General features: G+C 60.6%; 2 protein-coding genes across 2 annotated transcripts; both read right to left on the reverse strand.

The window, feature by feature from the left end:
- Positions 1 to 140: 140 nt before the first annotated feature.
- Positions 141 to 17,659, reverse strand: LOC121075243 (TRAF interacting protein). The gene is made up of 15 exons (XM_040568252.1): positions 17,463 to 17,659; positions 17,286 to 17,343; positions 16,549 to 16,632; positions 12,771 to 12,810; positions 10,148 to 10,275; positions 7,442 to 7,536; positions 6,725 to 6,838; positions 5,703 to 5,790; positions 4,049 to 4,138; positions 3,728 to 3,816; positions 3,051 to 3,206; positions 2,802 to 2,850; positions 2,141 to 2,266; positions 1,556 to 1,606; positions 141 to 485 (listed from the first exon to the last, which is right to left on the reverse strand). The coding sequence occupies exons 1-15, from the start codon at positions 17,558 to 17,560 to the stop codon at positions 354 to 356; spliced, it is 1,398 nt and encodes a 465-aa protein (XP_040424186.1). The 5' UTR covers positions 17,561 to 17,659; the 3' UTR covers positions 141 to 353.
- Positions 17,660 to 18,082: 423 nt separating this feature from the next.
- On the reverse strand, positions 18,083 to 24,165 carry CAMKV (CaM kinase like vesicle associated). The gene is made up of 11 exons (XM_040568253.1): positions 24,037 to 24,165; positions 21,427 to 21,535; positions 20,252 to 20,383; positions 20,089 to 20,163; positions 19,868 to 20,006; positions 19,666 to 19,786; positions 19,054 to 19,129; positions 18,840 to 18,976; positions 18,690 to 18,768; positions 18,524 to 18,611; positions 18,083 to 18,427 (listed from the first exon to the last, which is right to left on the reverse strand). Exons 2-11 carry the CDS (start codon positions 21,519 to 21,521, stop codon positions 18,221 to 18,223), a joined length of 1,149 nt encoding a protein of 382 aa, XP_040424187.1. The 5' UTR covers positions 21,522 to 21,535; positions 24,037 to 24,165; the 3' UTR covers positions 18,083 to 18,220.
- Positions 24,166 to 24,219: the final 54 nt, after the last annotated feature.

Below are 24,219 nucleotides of genomic sequence, written 5' to 3' on the forward strand. Positions count from 1 at the left end.
GAGATCACAGGGACACAGAGCGCCTGGAGCCGGGGGAACACCGAGGGCTGCCTCAGACCCCCGCCCTGCATCCTCAGCGCGGCTCCACCTGAAGTCCACGAACTCAGCAGCAACCACAGAGCTCTGAGCAGGCCAGAAGATGGGAAAAACCCATTTATTCTGCATGAAAATGGGAGAAAGGAAGGGTAAAAAAATGGGGGCTGAGTCAGTCTGAGCGTTAGGCAGGGCGTTGGCCTCCTGCTGGCAGCTCCCCTCGCCCACCACGCAGCAGCGGGGACCGCGCTCAGCTTCGTGCCGGGCCCCGGGCGAGTGCCCTCTGCCCTGCGGCCGCCCGCCGAGGCGCCCCGGGGTGCTCACTGCAGGAAGCCGTCCAGTCGGGCCTGGCTGCTGCTGGAGGAGGACGCGGAGGGAGCTGCAGACACGGGCCTGGAGACGTTCTTCTTCTTGCTCTTCACTGCACAGGGACGGAGTTCTGCGGGGTTTGTCTGAGGGTAAAACTGTCAAGGAAAGTACAGGCCGAGGCCCCGGGGACAGAAGGAAGCTGGTACCTGCTCCAGGCTAGCTTGAGCCACAGACCTGGGAGCCAGCCCTGGATGTGCATCCCAAAAGCACTTGGAAAACACCCTCGTGAATGTGCTTTAACTTTCGGTTACCCCTGAAGAGGTCAGGCAGGCGGACTTGATCTCTGAAGGTCATTCCCAACTGAGCTGCTCTATTCTGAGAAAAGCCCCCTGCTCGGCAGGCTGGACTCTGCCCCCTGTCCGCAGGAGCAAAGTTCAGGCACACTTCTGTCCCACGAAGCAAGGCACTTCCCACTTCCACGCTACGCCCTAGCACACAAGCAGTACCTAAACGTGGCCAGCCCACGTACCATGGCTGAGACACCGGGCAGGGAAAGTGACAGCACCTGCAGCCTCCCAGGGCACGGAGCAGCTCCAAGGGCAGAGCCCTTAGAGTAACAAGGCCTCTAACCCCCATCACACAAATTTTCGGAGACAAAAAGCAGCAAAACCCAGACATGGTTGAGCTGTAAGAGGTCCTGACCAGCCGCCACTCGCAGCACAGGGAGGAAGACGCACGCTCCGTGCTAACAGAGCTGCAGGGTTACACAAACCAGTGCCCCCGGAGCACTTGGGTTTGGAGCAACGAGCTCTCCTCCGCCAGCAGCCCAAGGCCCCCAGGCACCCACCAGGACAGGCACAGCGGTGTCCCACAGGAACGAGGGCTTTAGCTGCACGGGCACGCGGGCAGGGAGAGGCTGCATAAGCAGCAGCTCAGAGATCACAAGGGCACAGGCAGCCCCTGCAAACCGTTCTGATTTCTAGCTGCTGTGTCCTTCCAAACAAACATTTCCCCCGTAACATTCACAGCAAGTTCAAGGCCTGGATGCCTTTGCTGAGCTCAGGCACGTTCGGTCAGATGCAGAGAAATTTGATGGTTCCTTGAGGGTCCCAGCCTCTAACCGGGGAGTCCTGCACCAGTCGACCGGGCTGGCTGAGACAGGAGGAACAAAAGAGGTCCCCCACAGCATCGCTACTGCCACACGGAAGGATACAGGCTGTATGAATTTTGTTCTGCCTCCCAAGCCGTCGTAGCCCATCCTCACCTAGGAGGGAGAAATAAACGTGACTGGAACAGCAGCACGGAGCCATGGCTACTTCTCGTCTTGAATAACAAAAGGGGGAGCCTCACAGGCCACGTGTTCTGGGGAGGTTACAAGCACCTGCAAACACTCAGGACACTCTGTACTTGCGCTAAGCCCTTACCTTTGGGAAAAGGCAGCCCCTTAGAGGAGTTTGGGTACCTTCCTGAAGGAAACTGAGCCTTCCAGGTTGCTGCAAGGCTTAGGATTTTGTCACCGGGACTGAGTCATTCAAAGAAAATACCCACAGCTCCAAGGAGGTGGAAGAATGGGATGTGGAAGGCCATTTAATCCGCTGCCATGTAGGGAGTGACCATCTGTCATCCCTGGAGCTCTGCAGGACTGGGAGGCAGCCAGGTCATACTCCGAGATTTATTTTCCCCACACTGAATGCAGCAAGGTAGAAGCCACATTCGCTTCTTCGTGTAGGGTAGCCTCAGGACAGAGGTGTGCAGTGCCAGCCCCTGACAAGCTCGCCTGCTGGACGGTCATACTCACCGTGCCTGTGTTCTTGTGGGGACCCAGCAAGCTACCCGACGTCGGCTTCTTGGAGAGAACAGAGTTCCTGATGAATGCTGGCAGGAGCCCTTTAAGAGTCTCATCCTCCAGATCATCTGCCCAGTTCTGTCCCACAAAATAACGAGAGAAGCCCTTTAACCAGCACGATCTGCTGAATTTAGTCCACACACAGGCAGCACTAATAATGCAGGCAGCTACTTTGGGTAACTGGCACACCCATACCATGTCAGGCCAAAGAACAGAAGCTCCACACCTCCCACTGGGGCTCGTTTGGAGCAGTGCCTGGGAGGCAGGACGTTGTGCCCCACGAGCTTGGGCAAAGAGCCCCCCAGCTGACCCCGTGGCCGTTGTGATCAGACCCACGTTGCGCATTTGCTAAGCGCATCTGAGGCGGGACAATCAGCAAGAAGTGTGTGTGTCCCCACCCTCCCTCTCCTGCCCGATTCCAGGTCTTTGCGACAGCAATACGGTGTTTCTAGGAGACAGTCGAGCAAAGCACTTTGAAGTGTGTGCTGTGGCTCTGCGGATGGGCTAGTCTCTGGTTAGAGCATCTCCTGCGTAGGAAAACGGGGCCTTTATCTCAAGCCCATTAACAGCAGAATCGAAGAGGTGATACAGAAAACAAGATCAGTCCATTTACCTCCACTGTTTCCTTCAGAACTTTCTTTGCCAGATTTACCACAGGCGGCCTGTAAGAAGCACAAGGAACAAATCAGCAGAGATTCATTGTTCAAGTGGAGCTGGCAAGGACAGACAAGGCCGAGCAAACGATGACAAAACTTGCAGTGCGACATCAGGCAGCTGGAGAGCTATCTGATCTCACACAGCAACTTCCAAAGCAGCGAGACTTTGATCTCCTTTAGAAGCAGGAAGAGGAAGGAAAACTCACGGCTTTTTATCCAGCTTCTGCCTTTTTGCAGGGCTGAAGAGAGATTTGCAGGGCTGATTTTCAGGGGTGTCCACATCAAAAGTGGCATCTAGATTGATCTCATCACTGTGGGCTGGGCGGTGGAGCTTCGGGTGCCGCAGTTCCATGGGAGCAGGGCTGCAAGGCCATGCAGAGCAGCAGCCATCAGGAGGCTGCCGCGCAGCAGACAGGAGGGAGACACAGCTACAAGCTACCCTGCGTAGTTGCACGACAGCAGCAGGACCAGGATCCAAACCTCGTTCTACTTACAAGTCCCAAAAAGGAGAACCCAAACCCCAGACTTTATAGTCAATGTCCCAAAGTGCTGTTTGACCTCTGATGGCCTGTGCTCACAGCAGCAGCACCCTGAGCCCAGGGAAGCACGCTGGCCCACTGATGCTCAGTGTACACTGCCCAGTTTGCCATACTGGGGTAAGAGCACTCGCTGCCAGAAAGAAAGGGCGTGATAAAATGTAAAGGATGCAATTTTCAGGCCGAGCCTCAATCGGTCTGGACTCCTCTGCGTGACAAAGATCTTAGGTCCCCGTACAGCAGGGCGTGCTTGCTGGAAGGCCAACTCTGAGACAGCAGCTTTGGGGATATCCCCTGGCAGGGGAAATGTCATCCTTGGCCCGTATCTGAGGATGAACTTCACTGACCTTTCAAAGACCAGTCGGCTGAGCGTCTCTCTGGTTACAGATGGCACTTTCAGAGTATCCTGCAGGATGTCTATCTTCTTCTTCAAACTCTGGAGGGAGGAGGGAAAGCAGACAGTGAGATAAGGAAATGATTTAGGAGCAGATACTAGCAGCCCCTCATCCATAAATCAGCACTGGGAGGAGATCAGAGGTGGAGCAGATAAGGGGTAGGATGGGCTGGGTAACCTAGCCCCTGAGCAAAAGCCAGCGCAACTCCTGGCTTTGCAGCTGCTGGCCATGGCCAGCTGCCAGTTACTGCAGACTAAAGAACAGTATTCTCACCAAAATCTCCTTGTCTGCATTCTTCAAGTCCTTCTGGGTGCTTTTTAACTCCTCCTTTGTCTTCTCCAAGTCTGAAGCGGTTCTCTGCAGCTGCAGAACAAACACAACAAAACAACACTGGTTACAACACGCGGGTAGGGGAGACGGCAGATCCCCGGCAGCGCAGGATGCTCTGCAGCACGTGCTCCTGTTCCTTGCTTTAAGGCTTGGTTTTCCAGTGCCAACCTCTGACCAGGCTCTCCTACATCAGAACAATCCAGCGCCTGCTCATTTCCTAAGGCTGCCTGCAGAGGGATCTCCAGGGCTGCGTGCCCAACATAAGCCTTCCCATAGCACTTCTGCCTGGTGGTGACAGCTTTTCCACGTTTTAACGCTTGGTGGCTCCAGTCTGAATTCCTGCAGGGCTTTGCACGCAGCAGATCCCAGAATTACCAACCACAGGCCGGACGATGGCTGCGCATCAGCAGTACTGGCACACGGACAAGCCTGATTCAACAGGAGGGCACGCCAGGAGCCGGGGGTTGAGAGGTGGGCTGGCACCACAACAAAGGACTGGAAGTGGGGTCAGGATCTGGGCCAGCCCACGAAGCGACGGCACAGTCAGCTCGCTGGCAGCCAAGCCCGAAGCACACTGACTCGCATCTTCTTGACCCAAGAAAGCAACTGCACTTTGGCACAGACTCAGCCAGAAACAGACCGACGACAGCAGCAGCACCTCACGTTAAGGGGTTAACTCGCTTGGGGAGCAGCTCAGCAATCCAAGAACCTTCTTCTCGGTTTGATGGGACCACAACAGCTATGTCTGGGGAACAAAAATAGGCCAAATCCACCCACAGTCTCTCACTTTGTGAGCTTGGACTTGGGTGCACCCCAGGGAACACCTGCGCCTTGGAGAGCAGGGCTACACACGAGCTTTTCAAGGGGGCGTGCTACCAAAACTGACGCGGGGATTCCTGGCCTGGGCTAACAGAGCCCAGCCAGGCCTGGAACAGGGGCAGCACAGCAATAAGGGGCATATCTGCAGCTCCGAGCTCTGTGCCAGCTCAGCTCAGAGCAGCACTAGCCCAGGGAGGCTCTGTGCAAGCCACGTGTGTGTCCTTAAGTTTTGGGAACCTCTCCTGCCTGGACCCAGCACCACGCAGGAGCCCGGCCGGCCTGCTTCAGCCCAGTCCAGCGGGGGGTTCACTGGGGTTGTGCCGAGCCAGGGCTACGCTCTGCGTGGCCGGTGCTGGCTCAGACCTCCTTCCCACCCGTCCTAGGGCCCTGATGCTGCAGCACAAGGAGCTGGTGGCTGAACAAACTGGTGCTCGGTGCTGCAGGACAAAGGCAGCACTGCTGCTGGAGCCCGGGGGAAGCGGCAAACCCCCGCCTGCTGCTGCCTTCCAGGCCAGGCCCCCTGCCAAGCTCCGGCTGGCTCTGCACACGCTGCCCTGCTGATGTCCCCATAGACCATGGTGGTGATAACAGCCCGTGTTTGCACACCACGGCATCACGCCCTGACCCAGAAACCCCAGCCTGACACTTCCATGCCAACTGTACCTCTAACCGAGTGCCCAGCGCGGGAAGGGGTCACTGCACGGGGCTTGGACCACCGTTACCAGGAGGGAGCTACAGACCAGGTGTCACCCTCATGACTCTCACACTCTCCCTTTACCTTGCTGTTGGCCGAAAACAGCTCCTTCTTCAGCTTCTCTGTCATCTCACTGGATACCTTCCGAGCCTCCTTCAAGTTCTCATATTCCCTGAAAAGAGACCAGAAGATTCACGCTGTGTTTGCATGAAGACTGAGACAACTTCTCAGAGAACATTATTCTGAAGTTCTGCAACTGCAGAACCACTGGAGAAAGCCCAGGACACAAAGTCCTTTAGGGAACAGAGCTGAGCATATCGACGCTGACCAGCAGCGTGTCAAATACACGGCCTCAAAACGGGGAGGAGGCTGCAGGGGATGCCATGCCTGAGGAGAGGGCACGCACAGGATTCATGAACAAATGGAAACCAGATCCAGCAACATTTCAGCTGTTGGAAGAGACAGACAGCCAACAGAGCAGCCTCCATGCTGGCAGCAAATAGAGGACTTTCCTTTAAGTGACTTTTCAGAGGCATTACACTATTGGCCACGCACATTCATTTCCAATTACACCACGGGGACACTCGCCTCATTATAGCTTTGTGTCAAAGCTGCAATTATTCAGCTGCCATCAGAATGGACCCAAGGAAGCCGTGGTTTTGCCCAGCAGGACCAGATGGATTTCCAGGTAGGGGATGGCAGCACTGCAGGTCCCACTTGCCAGAGCACGGCGTGCACGGAGCACTTGAGGCCACAGCTGCACGGTGCAGTGCAGCAGAGAGCGCAACCTGGAGCCCCTCAGCCACTCATTTCCCCCCAGGCACGAGAGGAGAACTGAGGGAACGATAATCACCACAGAGGTGCACTGACAGCTCCGGAGACAGTTCCCATGGTGACACACGTGTCACTGCAGTGACAACACGAACGGTTCGGTGTGACAGGCTGCGATCTAGGTCCCCAGCATCTGTCAGTCAAAACCCAGCGGAAGCCCAAACGGGCAGCAAGAGCCCTGCAGAGCCTGTGCGCCTGCCGGCGCTCAGCAGAGGGTTCTCCCCCTGCACACCCAGGACAGCACAAGCAGCCTGTGCCGAGCCTGCAGCACTCACTTCTTCAGCGAGACGCAGTAGACCGCAAGCTGCTCCACTGCCGCCTGCCCAACTCCCATCTCTCGGATCATCTCCTCCACTTCGGGGCGCTGGCTCTGAAGCAACAGTTCAATCCTGCATAAAAAATTTAAGAAAATGTACCCTCATCTCATGAGTCATGAACAGAGCTGGGAAGGAGATGGCAGCCCCTGCTTCCCCCAAGGAGCTCCCACAGCCTGAGCTCCTGAATGTAGAGGTGGCAAAGAGATGCAAGTGCCCCGCTGCAGGCAGGGCATTTTGCTAGCACTACGTGGACTGGCTAGAGAAGGGGCAGCTGTACACACGTGCTGCACACGGGGCTGACAGAGCAGCTTTTGGGTCCCACATCCGTGCAGCTAACTATATTCCTGGGCTGGGATTTGGGCTCTGCCCCAACATCCTCTCCAATAACGGCAGCAGCACACAGCCATGCTCAGAGGACTGGAGATGAGGCCATTCTGAACACAGCATCGTGCCCTGCTGCTATTTAGGGAGAGCAGCTGCCTGGAAAGGAAGCAGGGGCAAGAGCACAGACAGGCAGAACCTGCTAATGCAGCACTTTCCAGCCTTACGGGGTAAGGAGAAGTAGCGATCTCAGTGTGGGGGGCCGGCTGTTGCAGCAAGCACAGGAGGACCTCTCCCTCCCTCCTGCAGAAGGGGGGAGGCGTGTGGCCCAGCCTGGGAGGCCCAGGATCTCACCGCTCCATGGTTTTCAGCTTGTTTCGCAGACGGCGGGCCTCCTCCTTTGAACTTCTGTTATCCTCCTGCTGCTGCTCCAGGAATTTCATCTGTTTCTGCAGAGAAGCGAGCGCACGCAGACCGTCAGGAGGGCTCCAGGGATTGTTAGAGAAACATCCTGGCTTATGCGCACTGCGGGCAGCTGGGAGCATATATTGGCTCTTAATGCTATCACCACCTCAGCAGCCCAGGATTACGGAGAGTTTATCTCCCCCCCCGCTGCACCCCTACCTCTGCTCCTCGCAAGCCCAGCAGGGTCCGAGTGCTAATCGCAAGAGGAGTCTGACGCTGAAGCTGCTTTGGATCCTTCTTTCTTGCTAGGAGGATTTGTGGGGTGGGCAGCACCCCGTCCACAGCGACAATTTGTTTTTCAAAAGCAAAGGAGTCCAAAGCAAGCAAATCTTGCTACTGCATTCTGCTCCCTACCCAGCTAAGCCCTTCGCTTTAGCCTCCCAATTTTCCTTGCTATTAGCTGCTTAAAGCATAGCTAGGAACGCTGCGTGGTCTCTCCTGGCAGATCTCAGCCAAACCAGCCACCCACCTGGGTGGGTCTCTCACCCGCCTGGGGAGGCTGCAACATCTCTTGCAGCCAGCCCCTTTCTCTGCTCTCCAGCAGCAGGCAGCAGCAGCGAACTTCAGCTGAGCTAAGAAAACAGAGATCTGCAGTTTGGCAGAGGACGTGGGAAAGCTGGCCTGAATTCACACCACTTCAATGCATCTGTGTTGTCTAAGTTTGCGTGTTCCTTGGTACCTCGAGCAGCAGCTTCAAAAAAAAAAAAAAAAAAAGGCTCTGAGCCTGGCTTCAACCCGCTGCTGACTCCAGAGAGAGGCCTGGCCGAAGACCACCACCTCTCGAGTTCTAATGCTGAGCTGCGTGGCAAGGAGCAGTTAAAGGTTTTTATCCGCTTTCTGCCACAGCCGCCAAGCAGCCGTGACAGTGCCGGGGCTCTGCGGAGATGCAGGCTCACGCCTTGCTTTAAGCAGAGCCCACCTCTGGCTGGTCCTGACCGCAGCACCCCACGCTCCAGGCCCCCAGAGCAGAGCTTCGGGCCGGGTTGGAGCAGGGTCCCCAGCCTCACCCAGGCTGAGACAGCAGCAAACTGTCACGCCGAGGTTCAGCAGCAGCTGGCGGTGCCGGCAGAAGACAGGACTGGCTCACAGCCTGGGGGCTCGACCTGCCTCACAGCTAGTTAAGCCTGGGTCTTTACTGCGGAAGTTTACTGCTTCAATCTTGAAATGATGCAGTACAAAACTTTGCTTGGCATTCGGATGGGAAACCCCGTACACCACGGAAAAGGTTACCCTCAGGTCCCTAATCCTTGTGCCCTGCCCAGCTTTCACTACAAGAACGTGAGCGTACTCAGAGGGTTTTGCACCAGGCAAGGTAACCCCAGAGCCTCCTCCTGAGGCACCCGGCAGGAAAGCCAAGCACAGAGGTCTTGAGTTGAGCAGCAAGCACCAGGTTCCGCTGTCACAAGAGTGGTTTTTTTGTTTGTTTGTTTTACAGGATTAGGAAGCATCAGTACTATCCTGCCACTGGTACACACCCAGGATCCCAAGAGCATCTTGGGCATGACCCAGACCCGGGTTGCCTTTACACCCAAGCAGATTGGATCTAATCCCATGGTCAGTCAAAAAAACAACACCAAAACCTTGTGCTGGCCAACAGCAAGGCCTGCGTGGCGTTAATTCCTTTCTGTAGATCTCCTGCCCTGCGACAACATCCTGCTGCTAATGCTGTGCAGACCTCTGGTGGCTCCTCCAGGAAGAGCCCAGCTGCTCTGCTGGAGGCATGGAGTAACACAACCACACCACACGCCCCATCTGCAAGCTCGCCCCGGCTGCGTGGCCTGGCGGGTCAAGGAACACGATGCGATTTAGGCTGCTGGGTTAGACCCAAGGGGCAGAGAGCAGAGAGGTGCAGTTCACCTCTACTCCCCCTTTCAGCCCACCGCTCCCAATCCCACCTGCCCAAACCCCCTCTGCCCCTCACCTCCAGCACACAGCAGGCAGCCCAGCCCGCCCCGCTGCTGAGGCAAAGTCCCCCTGCTCACCCCCAGGCATCCCAACGAAGTGCTTCTTGCTCTTACTCCCCTTCCACACGCTGTTTATGCACAGTGCACGACTACACACTGAGCGACTGCACGCTGAAGCACAACAGGAATATTTGATCCCTGGACTTCACACATTACTAACCTAACCGAAGGAAATCCCTGGCAACAGAGCAGAGACAGGAGAGTTAGCTGGATCAAATCCCGCTCAGCTGAAGCTTGCAACTCCCCCTCCATATATTTTGGTTTGATTTCTCCTCCAATCAAACTAGGAAACTAATTTTCCTTGAATCCCGCCTGACCGAAACCCATTTACAAAGAACATTCTACCGCAGGGAGCCGGCGCTTCTGCAGCGGGGCGCTGGGGCCAGTTCCCACGCTGTTCCTGCTGGTACCTGTACGATCAGCACTGCTGCTTCAGCTGCTGGGCTCAGCCAACGCTCCCCAGGCTGGGCTGGTGGCCCCTCAGCCCCGGCCACCCCTCCAGCCCCAAACTCCCACCGGCACAGAGCCACGTGTCTGCATTATCACAGCCCGGGGAGAACCTGAACAAAATCAGCAGTGCTTGTGCAAGGGCTAGAGCCAACGTACTGCCAGGATGGGATGGGAAAGGTACCTTGAGAGAGGAACACAGCATCTCTGTCTCTCCCAGCACCTTCTGGAGCGACTCTATGGTGGCATTGCGCACATCGAGAGTGTCCCGCAGCCCATCCACGATGGCCTGGCATTCTCGCTTTTCTTTCTCTAGAAAAAGGGAAAACACAAAGGTCACGGGCCAGAAACCCAGACGTGAGCAGCCCCACAAACAACAGCGGCAGCACAACAGATGCTGCTTGCAGCCTCAGGCTGCTAGGAGCTGGCCATTCCTGTAGAGAGCCATTTCCCTAAAAGCTGTCTGCACCGGGGTTTGTACTGAGCAATTGCTTCTCCCAGTGCCAGCAGGCTTCGAGATTTTCTTCAGTAAAGACAACAAGTTCCCTTTAATAGCTTTCCAGCGCCAGCCCTGCTAGCATTAAGCTGATGCATCTTAACTCTTGCATGCTCTCCCAGGCAGGCGTGCACAGGAGAACTGTTCTCTGGAGTCACACCAAGCTGCAGAGCCAAGCCTGTTCCCTTCACACGGAGCCTGGCGCAGGCGAGCCCTGCGGGATGTGCAGACGGCCATCCTGAATGCACGGGGACCCCACGGCATCACCGTGACATCCCCTGCCCTCCCCACAGCACCACCAGCAAAGGTGCACCCCTCCCCGTGCAGGCAGCACAGAACGAGGCACACGCCTCCAAACACCGTGGAGAAGATGGTGAAAACCACGCCGGATTCCCATCTGTTTTGGCGAGACAAGGGAAGAACAGCTCCCAGGGCAACAAGCACCACCGGGAGCTGGCAGAGCTAAGCGCAGAACAGCCAGCGCCGCTGGAAAGCTCGAAGCACTTGGGCAACGATGGCGAGCAGCAGCGCCTCCGTCCAGCCCTGGTGAGAACGGGGTAAAGCCCGCAGCTCAGCACCTTCCCCCTCTGCCAAAACCATTGTAGCTCCGGGCTGGCAGTGGTGGGGAGGCACTCAGTGCCTCTCCGAAAGGCCGCTCCTCCTTTCAGCAATCCCGTTTCAAATGGTGCCACCGCGCCCCATGGAAGCACGACCAGCAGCGCTGCTTCACTGGTGGGCCAGGCAGTAGAGGAGCCACCAGGGAAGAACAGGAGGCACGCATCCCAGCAGAAACACAGATGCTAGGAGAAGCATCTAGGGAAAGAAGTTTCTCTTAGTAAAGCATTTTGTCTCCATTGAGCTGAATAACCCATCCTCACCAGAGGCAGCACAACCTGGAGATGCTCCGCTGCATTTGCGGGAACTCCACATCCCCAAAAAGAGTCAGGGCTTCCCCCTCCTCCTTTCCCAGCTGCCCAGAGGCAGATGGCAGGATTTGAACCTCCCTATGCTGCAGGAATGAGTTCAAATGAGTCACTCGAAGTGCCTCCCACTTCACCTGCTGGGGCTGCACAGAGCTCCACGCCTCTAGAGCCATTTGCAAGCTGATGAGAAGCTGGCAATTACACAGCTACGCTACAACAGGGAGCGCAGAGCACATCTTTAAGGGAAGAATTTATACACAAGATCCACCAGAGAGCAGAGTGCCCATAGCAAAGGAAGCAGGAGGTGGGAACGAGCTGCTGCTTTCCAACATGAAAACAGAACGCGATAGGGGAATGTCAGATCGAACCTCTACTCACCAGAAGCCGAGAAGATGAGCAGGCCTTCAAGCAGTTTTTCTTGGATAACATCCTAGCAAGAATCCCAGCCACCTTCCCCAGAAGATCTGGCTCTCTACCAAGTCACTAAACTGCACTGAGGTAGCACGAGAACAGGCCTCAGAACAGCGACGCGCGGACCACCCAATCCTGCTCTCAGGCTGAGGACCGAATCCTCAACCTACTGGCTATTCGCGTCTGTCTCGTGCACGCAGGAAAGGCAGAGGAAAGACTACTCGGGGCGTGGGTGAGCCCCCAGCATTCTTTAAAGATTTCTCCTTTCTGTTAGCATGTCTCTGGATTTCTGTCACTCAGACTGACATTTTACTTTCGCTGCTCATGACTCATGTTCTGATGACAGGCTGCCTACAGACGATGCTTGAAACCCATCGACAAGTCTCCAGGGCTTTTGCTTTTCCTGCCTCCCTCAAACATCCTCTAAAATTAAAGATGGGAAAAATGGAAGCGCACACACCAAATTCCGTCTGCTCTTCAAGTGACACATGTGGCACTGCAACAGCCAAACAAACCCAACACCTTCCCACTGCTGCTCGGGCACCACTTTTACCCCCCCCCCCTTTTCTGTTAGCAGGAACGAGCCTTTAGCAAAAGCAGCTGCGAGCTTCCCAGCGATGAGACCACAGGCTCTGCTTTCAGCAAGCTTACTCCAGACGTAGCCGTGCTGGGCTTTTGTAGCTCTTCTTAAGAGGAGCAAAAATAACTACACATATGTATCTAAATTTGCAGAGGGCAGCCCAGTCAGAGTCGAGCTGGGCCAGCCTGCGGGCTCAGGCTCTGGCACGCAGGTTTTGCAAAGCTTTAGGCAGTCTCTCCTTGGAAAAAGCTCCGAAGAAGCTGCTCCAGAAAGAACTCACAGCCTGCACCGTGCCCCTGGCCTCAGAAAGGGGCAAGCTCCGCAGACACATTCCTCGGGCCTGACCAAAGCAGCTCAGGCGGGCAGAGCCCGGGACCTGCCGGCAGCTGGAACTCACCTTTCGCGGAGAGCTGAGCCTTCGCCTTGTCCAGTTCATTCTGAAACAGAGCACAGAAAGCCCGATTAGGAAACAGCCTGCAGAGCAGCTTTCACCATACCTCTAAAGGACCTGAGAGGTTTCTCAGCAGGACATTTGCACCAGCTATGTGCTAAGAATAGTGCGCATTAACAGCAAGCCCCAAGTTACAAACAAGTATTATTGCAGGGAACGAAAAGAGCACCTCCAACTGGCTTCCTTCGGGGAGAGAAGAGAAGATCCCAGTTTTATCTTAGCCTTGTCAACCTTGTGTTTCTCACACTGTCAGTCATCTTGTTTTAGCTGAATAATTTTGGAAGGCTCTCAGGGAAACACGGGAAATCAGACAGGAAGGATTTTTATAACGTTTTTACCTAAACAAGGCAATAAGGCAGGGATTCTGCCAGACTAGCTGGATCGAGAGTCACTTTGAACTGGAGTGAACTCGAGCCGCGTGCAGGTGGGGGACCTGAAGGCACACCCGAACGTCTGAAAGGGTGACGAAGCACGCAACCAAGAGGCACCAGCCAGCGTTCGGACGGACGCTGAAGTCGCTGCAGTTTGGGATGCCGATGAGCTAACAGTTAAGCCAAATGGCCACAGAGATCATCGACAAGCCCGTCCGTACCAAACGGTGCCACGGAACGTCTCCCGGACACCCCAAAGGTCTGGGGAAGGTCAGGCGTCTCTAACACCTTCATTAAAGAGCAGAGAGAGGGAGCACATACTTGTAGGTTAAATTATAGATGAAGCGATGCGACCCGCGAGCGCTGGCAAATAGCCGAAGGGAGCATACAGAGTTTATAAAGATGAGCAAAATCTATGTGTTTTACATCCATATTTATGTAACTCTCACACATTAGAGAGGGAGAGGAAAAAAAAAATACAGGCAAGAGTCAACAGAAGATGACTTAAAAAGCTGTGTTAGAACTGCAGAGGAAAGCACATAACAAGCCAGGCAGGAACTGCAGTGGAATAAAGCCTCAATAAAATGCCAACACAGTACAGAAGCCGAGCACACAAATCTGTGCAACCCAGAGCGCTACATGCAAATCTGAGCTGAGAATAGCAAGAGCAGCGGCCGCGGATCTGACTGGACCAGAGCGAAGCTCTGCTAGCGACAGCAAAGCCAGGAAGGAGAAGATGGGATCTAAAGCTGGGTACGCAGAAGGGACTGGAGGAAAGCCTAGCAGAGCTGACTTGGATTTGCCCCCGGGGGGACAGTAGCCGGAGGGCTGAGGTGGAATTAACTCTGCTGCAGGAACTGTTCTGAAGCAGCTTCCTCTGAGTTCTATTCAGGAACGATTAGTGAGCTCACAAGATGTGCTAATTAGCATGAGAGCAAAAGAAATCCTGGGCTACCGCAGGCAGCTATGTAACATTACCTCATTCATCAACTTAATCTGAAATCCCTCGTCCTCCACCACTGCTCCTAAAGGCTGCTCCCAATTTTCACTCCTCTGATAGATGCAAGCTCTCCTCTCTCTTCAAACCTGAATTACAAGGCAAGGCTGCCGCAGGATCAAATGAGTGTAACCTGACCACAAACAGGCAGCCGTCCTCCCAGGTTTCGTCCTTCCCCAGCAGGTTTACAGGCGGGAATCCTCCTCCTGCCTCCTTTTTGCCAGGCTGAACAAAGTCCCCCAGTCTCTCGGTTCCCCAGGTCACAAGTGACTGGTAGCACCGGGTTCCAGATGAGCCCTGGGGAGGTGTCACACCCCAAAACTGACACTTCTGCTCTTGGAACAGCCACATGGAGCCTGTTCTGATCGCCGAGGACCATCTCTAAGAGCAGTGCAGGAGGAAAAAAACCAAAACACAACAGACTCAGCTCTGAGAAAAGCTTAGATATGCCGCAGCACTCAACCTGTGGTCTGCGGCTCCTCCAGGGAAACAAGTCACCTTCGGTGCCTCGGCTGAAGCCGATACCTGCAGTGGGAAGCAAAGCAGAAACCCAGGAAAGGGTTTCAGCCGTCAGTGCAGTTCCTTCCAATGACTTCCAGCCAGGTGCATGACACCGGTTCTCAGAAGAGCATCCCTGCTCTGTCTCTCCAAGGCGACACAGCTTCGCACGCGGCTTGTGAGCTCCCCGAAGCACGCTCCCTTGCCCCAGTCCAACTCTTTCATGGCAAGAGGCCAAAGACTCATTTGAGGACATCTGCAGGCTGCACAGATATAGCTCTGGTCGATTACAGAGCTAACTGATTACAGAGCAACCCAGAGCCGTGCACGGGGCAGCGAGTACCCCTACAAACTAACCGCGCTCATCTGCGCAGCAAATATTTGGTCCTTTCCTGTTAGAGAGAGATCTCGGCTCCCTCATTAGGGAAGCTAGGAGCTTGGGTCTAGATATTGCTCCGGTGACAACAAAACAAACTTTGTAGGAGGCTTGATGGTGGCACGTCGTGATGTCGTGCGAGAAGAGTCCAGTCTTGCCCTGGAGCAAGGGAGCAGGTCTTCAGCACGGTCTGCAAAGTGGGGATGGCTGGGGGAGCCAGTCTTAGGCCCTGGGGAGGAGGGGTAAGAGAGAAGAGAAAGCTTCTCTAGGGCATTTTTCTCCAGCCGTACCATTTCTGAGTCACTCATCTACTTACACTTAGGAGAGCTGATCTGAATGCGTCCTAAAGGCAGTGTTTACCTGCTCCAAGCCACTGCTTTGCATCTAGGGCACACGGCTTCGAGTGCCCAGAGATGCTTTTTCATCTCCTCTGCATGCACACTTTGGACTTCAGTTTCTTTATTTGCGGTCTTTGAGAATGACAGTGCTACTGACATCATAGTCTGGCTTGCTTTATTTTAAAAACATACGATATACATATAGCAGTTGCCATGACAATGCTAATTATGGTAATTACTGCACATGCTGGTTCTAAACACAAGAGGGTACAAGCGTCCCATTATACCAAGGTCAACTACTTTTTTTTGGAACAGATAACTCCGCCACATACGGAGCCACGCTTCGTCCATATTAAACGACGGAGGAGAGCACGGAACAGCCCCTCTGCATCAATCCCTCCTCGTGCAGAGCCTTCCACCTACGGGTGGCACTTGGAGAACATCGCCCAGCTCCTCAGCCCTGGCCAGGATCCCCCACGGGGAGCCAGCAGCAGCGCTGCCCACGCCCCTGCAGGCGCAGCTTCAGGCAGTCCGTTTCCTAATTTCTCTCAGGAAACCAAGCCAGCGTTGGCACCCTGCCCTGCTTCCTTGCAAGCCCCTGCAAACAAACCCACCTGCACAGAAACGAGCAGGAAGGGCTCCGTCTAACAGCCCCTTCCTTCCAGGGGGGAACAGGAGTCACGCCTGCCTGAGCCCCAGCACCTGCAGCAGCTCGCTGAGCCCAGCGCCTTCCTTCTGCCTCTCGGGAAGCTCTGCAGCCATGTTCCCACACAGCCACTGGCGGCAGCTTGGAGATCCGAGGGAGAAGCAGCAGTTGGATGCTTATTTGGTGCTGCTTCAGGGTTCCAGGCAAGGAGAGAAGCGTAAGAAGCCTCTTCTGCTTCCCTGCTCCTCCTTGTGTTGCCAGCTGGGGTTTGGTCAGGGGCAAGTAAACCACCACGGGGAGGCTGCCTTGTGACAGGGCCGGGACTGGGCAAGGACCAGGATGGACAATGGGAACAAGGAGGAGACACTGAAGCGCTTCAGGTCTGAACAACGAGCACGGCGCAGGGGGCACCCGCCCAGGGAGCAGCTGTTGGCAAAGCCCCAGCCGTGCCTCCAAGTCCTCGAAGCGCCACCCGAGAGAAAAACCCCGTGGAAATACCTGTAGGGTCTCTGCGTCCGGTGCTGCCTGCTCCTCCAAGGCAACGTTAAAGAACAGCTTATTGATGATGTGCCTTTTGCTGACCTAAACGCAGGAGAGAGCCAAGAGGTTGACCCGCACAGACACGGCAACGCGACAGCTGCGGGAGACAAAACGAAGGGGCGGAATGGTGCCATCGAGGCGCGCATCTGACTGCGTGCTCAGCACCACCGCTGGCGGCGTTCTGCCTCAGCTCGGCAGCACGGCAGCAGACCCCCTGCTCGGCGTGGGGAGCACGGCCCCAGCCGAGCTCCCGAGCCGCAGCAGAAAGATCCGGGCGCTCGTGGCTCGAGCGCAGCCCCGTTCTCCGGCAGCTCGGGCCCCAGCAGCTGACGCCGAGCTAACACGCTGCCAACTCCCGAGGCACGAGTACGTGCCGCTTTCCGCGGGCAGAAGGTGCCGTACTTGAAGCCGACAGCTCTCCACACGTCCCCCGCGCAGCTCCAGCTCCGTGTTTCAGGCACCGCACGCAGGCACGGCAGCGGCTAACCGCCTAGCTGCCGCCGCACAAGACGTTGTTTCGCGATAACTCCGCGGTAACCCGGCGGCGGGGAAGGGGACCGACAAGTCGGGGGGGGAACGGGCCGGGGCCTCGGCGGGAGGAGAGCGGCGGCAACCCGGCTGCGGCCGGGGCGACGCCGGGGGGGGCCCTGCCGGTGCCGGGGGTGGGGGGGGAGGGCCCGGGGGGCTGCGGTTACCTGCGTGCGGCACTGCGGGCACGTCCGGCTGGGCGCCGCCTCGAACCAGCGCGCGAGGCTGCGGGAGGAAGCGGGAGGAGCCCCCCGTTAGCGCGGGGCCTGCCCCCGGGCCTGGCCGGGCCTGCCCTGCCCCGCCGCCCCCCGGCAGCGCCCGGTGCCCCCGGTAGCGGCGCTCACCAGGCGCTGTGGAAGGTGTGCCCGCACGGCAGCGCCGCCACGTCCCGCTCGTTGTCGAAGAAGTCGGAGCAGATGGCGCAGTGCGCCCGGATCGGCATGGCGGGGGGGAGGGGCGGGGGGGCAGCACCGAACCCGGCCCCGGCCCCGGCCCCGGCCCCGGCCCCGCCGCGCGGAGCGCCGCGATTCAAACCCCGCCGCGCGCCCGCCGCTTCCTGCCGGGCCCGGAAGTGAGCCCCGGGGGGCCCCGCCCCGCCCCGCGCACTCCGAACCCTACCGACGGCCCCCGCCCCCCCCAGCCCCTTCACCTCCCCCCGCCCCCCCCGCCCGCCCCACAAAGAGCCCGGGAGCGGCGCCGGTGCTGTCCCAGCGTGCCCTCGGCGGGGCCTTTATTTGCCAGAGATACAGGGGCCGCGGGGCCGCGGCATGCAGCGGGCGGGAAGCGGGGTCCCGGGGGGGCCCCCCCCGCGGCCGTGGGGCGAGGGGGGGCCGGCGGAGGGTCCCCGTCCCACCGGGGCCCGGCGCATGCGGCCGCGTCCCCGGGGGCGCCCCGGGGGTATCTCTGGGCAGCCCCGGGGGGGGGGGGACGGCGGCGGGGGACAGACTGAGAGAGCGGCGGGGGGGGGGGCACGGGGAGGGGGCGGGGGGGGGTCGGGCTCCATGCAGGGCGCTGCCCCGCTCTCCGTGGGGCACGTAGAAAAGTGGGGCGCAGGCGGGGGGGGCGCGGGGGCCATGCCGGGGCTATGTACAGGGGGGGCCGCTCAGCCGCTCGGCTCCTTCGGGGCCTCGGCGGCGGCGTCGCTGTCCCCGTTACACGTGGCGGGGGCCGGGCTGGTGGCGGCGGGCGGCGTGGTGGGGGCCGGGGGGGCCGCGGCGTCCGTGGCGGCGGCGGAAGCAGCGGCGGCGGCTGGCTCCGTCTGCTCAGGCGCCCGCAGGCGCTTCATGAGCGTGGTCACCCTCACGGCTTTCTGCGGGGGGAGAGGGCGTCAGGAACACCCCCCCCCCCCCCGCCCAAACACCAAGGGGAGAACGAGGCTCGGGACGGCCCGGGCGCCCCCACCCACCTTCCACTTGGCCCTGGCAAAGTTCTTCTCGATCTGGGCGCAGACGCCGTCCTTGATGTTCTTATCGGAGGCAGCGTTGCCGGAGATCCTGCGGGGAGGCGTGGCGGGGTGAGAGGCCCCCACCGCCCCCATGTGTCCCCCCCCCCATCCCCCTGCGGCCCCTCACCACTCGTGGGAGATGGCCTCCTCTGCCGTGATCCGCTGGTCCTGCTCTACCTCCATCAGCCGCGTCACCAGCTCCTTGGCTGGGGACAGGGGGGCGTCAGTGCCGGGGGACCCCGCGCTCCCCCCGCGCCCCCCCGGCACCGGGGCTCACCCGCCTGCGAGATATCGTCCCAGTAGGGCGGGTCGAACTCGTAGTCCCCGGCCAGGATTTTGCGGAAGAGGTTCTTGTCGTGGTTCTCGTAGTCATCCTCGTCCGCCTCCTCGTAGAACGGGGGGTTCCCCGAGAGGCTGCGCGGGGAGGTGTGGGAGTGCTCAGCACCCCCCCGCCCCGCGCCCCCCGTCCCCGTCCCCATCCCCGCACTCACAGGATGTACATGATGACGCCGATAGCCCAGCAGTCCACCGGCCGCCCGTACCGCTGCCGCCCCACCACCTCCGGAGCTGCGGGGCACAGGAGGGTGGCGGGGGGGCAGGTCCTGTCCCGGGGTCCCCAGCAACTGCGTACCCCCGGGGGGGAACCGCCAGCCCCGGGCACCCATCTGCCTCCCTGTGCTCGGCGGCCCGGGGCCGGATCCGCTCCTCCGGCTGCTTGCGGAGCCCCGGGAGCAGTGGGAGGGTGCCGCTGGGGGCACCCAGGATGGGTCCTTGGGGTGATGGGGAGCAGGAGGGACCCGCCAGAAGCACCCGGGATGGGTCCTCAGGGTGATTCGGAGCAGGAGGGACACACTGAGGGCACCCAGGATGGGTCCTTGGGGCAATGGGCAGCGGGAATAACCAACCAGGAGCACCCAGGGCAGCTGGGAGTGGCAGGGACCCATGGGGAGCACCCATCAGCAGCTGGAGGGACCTGCCGGGAGCACCCAGGACGGGTCTCCAGAGCAATGGGGACCCACCAGGTGCCCCCAGGATGGTCGGGAAGGACCCACCGGGAGGGCAGAGACCTCCGGGGACACCCACGCATCCCCCTGCGCCCTCACCCAGGTACTCGGGGGTGCCGCAGGGCTCCTTGATGAGGCCATTCTCCAGCTTGGCCAGGTGGAAGTCGCTGATGACGATCTTGGAGTTCTTCAGGCGGTTGTAGTACACCAGGTTCTCCAGCTGCCAGCGCGAGGGACGTCAGCACCCATGGGTGCGCCTGCGCCCACCAGGGACCCCCCCCCCCACGCGGCCGGCACCCACCTTGAGGTTCCTGTGCACGATCTTGAGCGAGTGCAGGTAGGCGACGGCCTCCAGCACCTGCCGGATGACGTTGCTGGTGTCCTTCTCCGAGTAGTAGCCCTGGTCCAGGATCCAGTCGAAGACCTCCCGGCCTGTGGCCCTGCCGGCGCCGAGAGCAGGCTGCCGGCAGCCCCATGGCACGGCCGCAGCCCTCCCCCCCGCCACCCCTCTGCCCCGCTTACAGCTCCAGGAAGATGAAGTACTCCTTGCGGGTGATGTAGACGTCCACCAGCTGCAGGATGTTGGGGTGCTTCACCCTGCGGCGCCCAAGGGACGGCGGCGTGGGTCGGTGCCCCCCGCCGGCTGCGGGGTCCGACCCGGCAGCTGCCCAGCCCCAGCACTCACATTTTGAGGATGATGATCTCGTTCTTGGCCGCCTTCCGCACCTTGCGCCCATCCCGCTTCAGAAACTTCTTGCAGGTGTACAGCTTGCCCGACGTCTTCTCCTTCGCCCGGAAGATTTCGCAGAACTCCTCCCTGCAAGGCAGCGGGGGGGGGGGGGATCCATCTCAAATCAGCAAATCAATAGGAAAGGGGGGGGAAATAGGTAAGAAGAAAGCCCCTTCCCCACCACAGGGCCACGGGGGCTCCTTGAGCACCGTGTGGGACTAATCCTGTCCCTGCACAGCACTCGCGTGCAGACGGATGCTGCAAACCCCTCAGTACCGAGGCTGAACAGCAGCAGCCTGCCTCAGAATTAATTCAAGTGCCACGTTTGGGAAGGAAGAAGGTGAGAAGCGCCAGCTGCCTGAGGCCAGTGAAACGGTCCTAGTCTGTTATTAATGGTGTTTGAGCCCTTTGGCACAGGCAGGGGCCGTGGGGACTCTCAGCCTTCGGCTTTCCAACCCCCCCAGCCCTGCCTGGCTGTGCCAAAACCCTCGAGAGGTGTAGGGGAGCCAGGACCCAAACGGAGGGGCTGCTTTTAGAACGGAGCCAGGCTCGGGCAGCACCCAAAAGGGTCCCCGCAGCCACCCAGCACCGCCCCTCCAGGCGTCCCCAGCTCTCAGATGCCCAGCCCCGTGGCCAAGCATCCTCAGCACCTCGGAGCCCGGTGAAAAAATCCCTGCTGGGTGCTTTGGGGTCCCATCGGTCTCTGTCGGCAGCTGGATCCCACGGCTTCTCCTTCTGCACCACAAGAAAACTCGCGCCGCAAGTGACATTCGCGGCCCCTCTCCTGCACCGCCGCCGGAGCAGCAACGCCCTGCTCTCGGGAGGTGCCGCGGGGAGCCCCGGCTTTGCAGAACTGCTGCAATCCCAGCAGATATTTGGGAGGGGAGGAGGGAAGGGTTATCAGAGGTGCTGGGCTGCAGCGAGCGGCCGTGGAGGTGAACCTCGCCGCCGTCAGCAGCTCCGTCCTCAGAGCGGGCAGCGAGGAACTCGGGGCGCCCGCTGGGAACGGGGACTTGTCACAGGGAAAGCGCCCGGACTGCCTCCAGCCCCAAACCATTGCGCTCCCTGTCCCTCGGCGTGGGATTTGGGTCCCCAGGGGCGCCCCCGTGGCCCGGGAGGGGCAGACTCACGTTTTGATGACCTGGCCCAGGTCATATCTGTCGGTCACCTCGGACGGCTGGTTATAATCTTTCTTGTCCCCCAGCGTCACGCAGCCAAACGGCATTGCAGGGCCCAGTGCTGGAAGGGCACAAAAGCCAGTGAGCGCCCCGGCCCCGGCCCCGGCCCCGCTGCCTGCCCCAGCCCCACCCGAGCCGCGCTAATTAATGCGAAACCCGGCGAGGCGCGGCGCCGTGCACCCATCCCTGCGGCACCCAGCCGCCCTGCCTGGGCTGGGCTGCCAGCCCGCCCCCCCCGGCCCCCATTTGCAGGCTTTTTAATGAATTTACTCCGTAGCCAGAGCCGGGAGCAGCCTGCTGGGGAAGCGAGCGGAGGCGACCAGAGCGGCTCCTGTTTCTCAGCCTGTTTCTGCCCCGTGGTGATGCTTCTTCAGCCTGGGCATCGCCGGCTGCGTGCTGCCAAACGTGCAGCCCTTTAGCAGCGATGTTGTGCCCTTGGTTTTCCTGCTGGGACCCCTCCAAACCCAGACCCTGCTCGGGACGAAGGGATTTTTCCCCTTTCCCACCCCGTTACAGGGAGGAAGTTCCAACCGCTGTGATTTTCTGACGGCTCACAAGACCCCAAGGGCTCCCTGCCTCCTGCTCAGCCCCAGCGGGACACGGCGCGGTGCCAGAAGCACCCATCGCCCAAACCTCCCCGAACACCACGCCGTGCCGTGCCGGCCTTGCCGTGCCGTGCCAGCAGCGCCCGCCGCCCCGGTGGGCCAGGATGGCTGAGCGGGATGCGGGCGCCGGCACGGCGGGTACCCAAGCGCTGCGCCTGTTGCTATGGCAATGGGAGCTGGAGATGCAGAAAGCGGCACATCCTGCGGAGGGGGCAGGGACAGGCAGCACCCGGCAGCACCCGACCCACCCGCGGGTGCTCGGCCCCGTCCCCGGGTCCGGCCTGCGGCACCCGGGGCGCTCACCGGGGCGCTCCGTGGGGTGAGCGACCCCAAAAGCGGGCAGGATGCAGGCGCAGTGAGGCAGGGGCACGGGCACGCTCCTCCCTGCGCTCGCTGCCTCCATCCCGCTGCGTGTGGCCGTGCGTGTGGTGGGTGCTCACCGCTCGCACAGCACCTGGGCGCCATCCCACCGGGAAAGCCCTCGCTGGGCGAGAGCAGCTGTCCCCGTCCCGCTCGAGGCGTTCCTGGAGGAGCAGAGCGCCCATAGGTGCGAGAGCACTTGTGGTGCCCGTGCTATAGCCCCGGCTGAAGCGTTCCAGCCCTCGCTCGGCTCATCCCAGCAGGAATTGTGCTCCGTGTCCCCGTGCCAAGCGACGCTGCCCCTGCCGTGCCCGGGTGAGGGGGACGAGGGCCGTCCCTGCAGCCGGCGGCGTGGCCGCGGGTTGGCAGCAGCAGGGCTGGCTGGCTGGGAGGGCTGCCAGGCTGCGTGGTGCCAGGACTGGCCGCGAAGGGGACCCAGGTGGGATGGTGTATCGGGGTCGTGTCGCTGCCTCCGCGAGTGCTCGGCTCATCTGCACTCAAAAAGCGAGTTCCCGCTGCTTTGGCGAGGACCCATCCTGCCGAGGCTCAGCACCGCCACCGTCCCCTGCCCCGGGGCTGGCTCGGGGAGGCTCAGCGCACCCGAGTGCACCGTGCCCCGCAGGGGAGCGCACGGCGAGGGGCACCCAGGCAAGGCCTGGGTGCAGGAGGGGAGGCTGGGTGCTGCGCTGGCACCTGCACGCAGCTGCCCCCCCCCCACTGTGAAGCATCTAATTTCGGAGCAGAAGCAACAGCGGGTGTAAGACAATAGCGGGGAAGTGGGTGGCCGGGTGCGGATGGCACGGAGGGATGACGCAGCCGCGCAGCCCTCACCAGCGTCTCCCCCAGCCCCCCAAAGCCCGGCTCTGCTCCACGGCGGGGGGCCCACGGGCTGCCGCTTGGCCCGCTCCATCTCCGGCCCCGCTCCCACCTGCGGCTGCCCCGGTGGCGTTATGGGGGGGTCCCCGCTGCGCCCCACGTCCCACGGGAGGGATGTGCCGGAGCAGAGCGCAGAACGTGGCCAGGCCGGGGGGGGACCTCCGTGTCCCCAGTGCAGCAAAGCGGAGGGCAGCGGGAGCCCGGGGTGCAGCGCACGGGGGCAGCGCGTCGGGCCGGGACGCGGCCGGCGCCGGGGGGGGACCCCGAGCCCACCGCCCCGGGCCGGCCCCCGGTGCCCCCCAGCGCCGGGAGCGCCTCCCGGGGGCGAGCGGGGAGCGCTGCCGCAGTGGGGAGCGGGGCTGCGGGGAGGGCAGGGAAGGAGGAGGGAGGGAACCGCGGGGGGGGCCGGGGCGCTCGGCGCACGGAGGCGCGGGCGGGGGTCCCGCGGGGGCGGCCGGGCCGGGGGGCGAGCGGCGGGGCGCGGCGCCCGGCGGGGCTCGGGGGCAGCCGTCGGGGCGCACCCGCAGCCGGGCACGGCGCGGCCGGGGGGGGGGGGCGCGGAGGGGACGAAGCCGGGCCGGGGGGGGGGGGGCGGCAGCCCCCGGCCAACGAGTGGCCGACCTCAGCGGCCCCCCCCCGGCGCGCGGCTGGGCACGGCTGGGCACGGCTCGGCACGGCCCCCGCCCCCCGGGGGCTGTCCCGCCGCGGCCGCCGCGCTCACCTTGTCGCCTCTCCGACCGCAAAGGGGGGGCCGCGGCCCGGGGCCGCCCGCCGCTCGGGGGGGGGGCGCCGTGCGGAGCCGGGCCGGTGCCGTGCCGAGCCGAGCCGAGCCGAGCCGTCGGTCCGTCGCGGCGCGGCCCCGCGCGCCCGGCGCGGCAAGTTGGGGGGGGCGGGACCGCGGGGG

The sequence above is a fragment of the Cygnus olor genome, chromosome 10 (genome assembly GCF_009769625.2).
Source record: "Cygnus olor isolate bCygOlo1 chromosome 10, bCygOlo1.pri.v2, whole genome shotgun sequence".
NCBI lineage: Eukaryota > Metazoa > Chordata > Aves > Anseriformes > Anatidae > Cygnus > Cygnus olor.

Coding starts and splice junctions, on each gene's coding strand:
- CAMKV (XM_040568253.1), bottom strand. CDS start 21,521: ATGCCGTTTGGCTGCGTGACGCTGGGGGACAAGAAAGATTATAACCAG. Junction 20,007..20,088: donor TACTTCATCTTCCTGGAGCT/GTAAGCGGGGCA, acceptor CGGCGCCGGCAG/GGCCACAGGCCGGGAGGTCT. Junction 18,612..18,689: donor GAGGCCATCTCCCACGAGTG/GTGAGGGGCCGC, acceptor GCCTCCCCGCAG/GATCTCCGGCAACGCTGCCT.
- LOC121075243 (XM_040568252.1), bottom strand. CDS start 17,560: ATGCCGATCCGGGCGCACTGCGCCATCTGCTCCGACTTCTTCGACAAC. Junction 12,811..16,548: donor CGGACGCAGAGACCCTACAG/GTATTTCCACGG, acceptor GCTCTGTTTCAG/AATGAACTGGACAAGGCGAA. Junction 10,276..12,770: donor GGCTCAGCTCTCCGCGAAAG/GTGAGTTCCAGC, acceptor CCCTTTTTCTAG/AGAAAGAAAAGCGAGAATGC.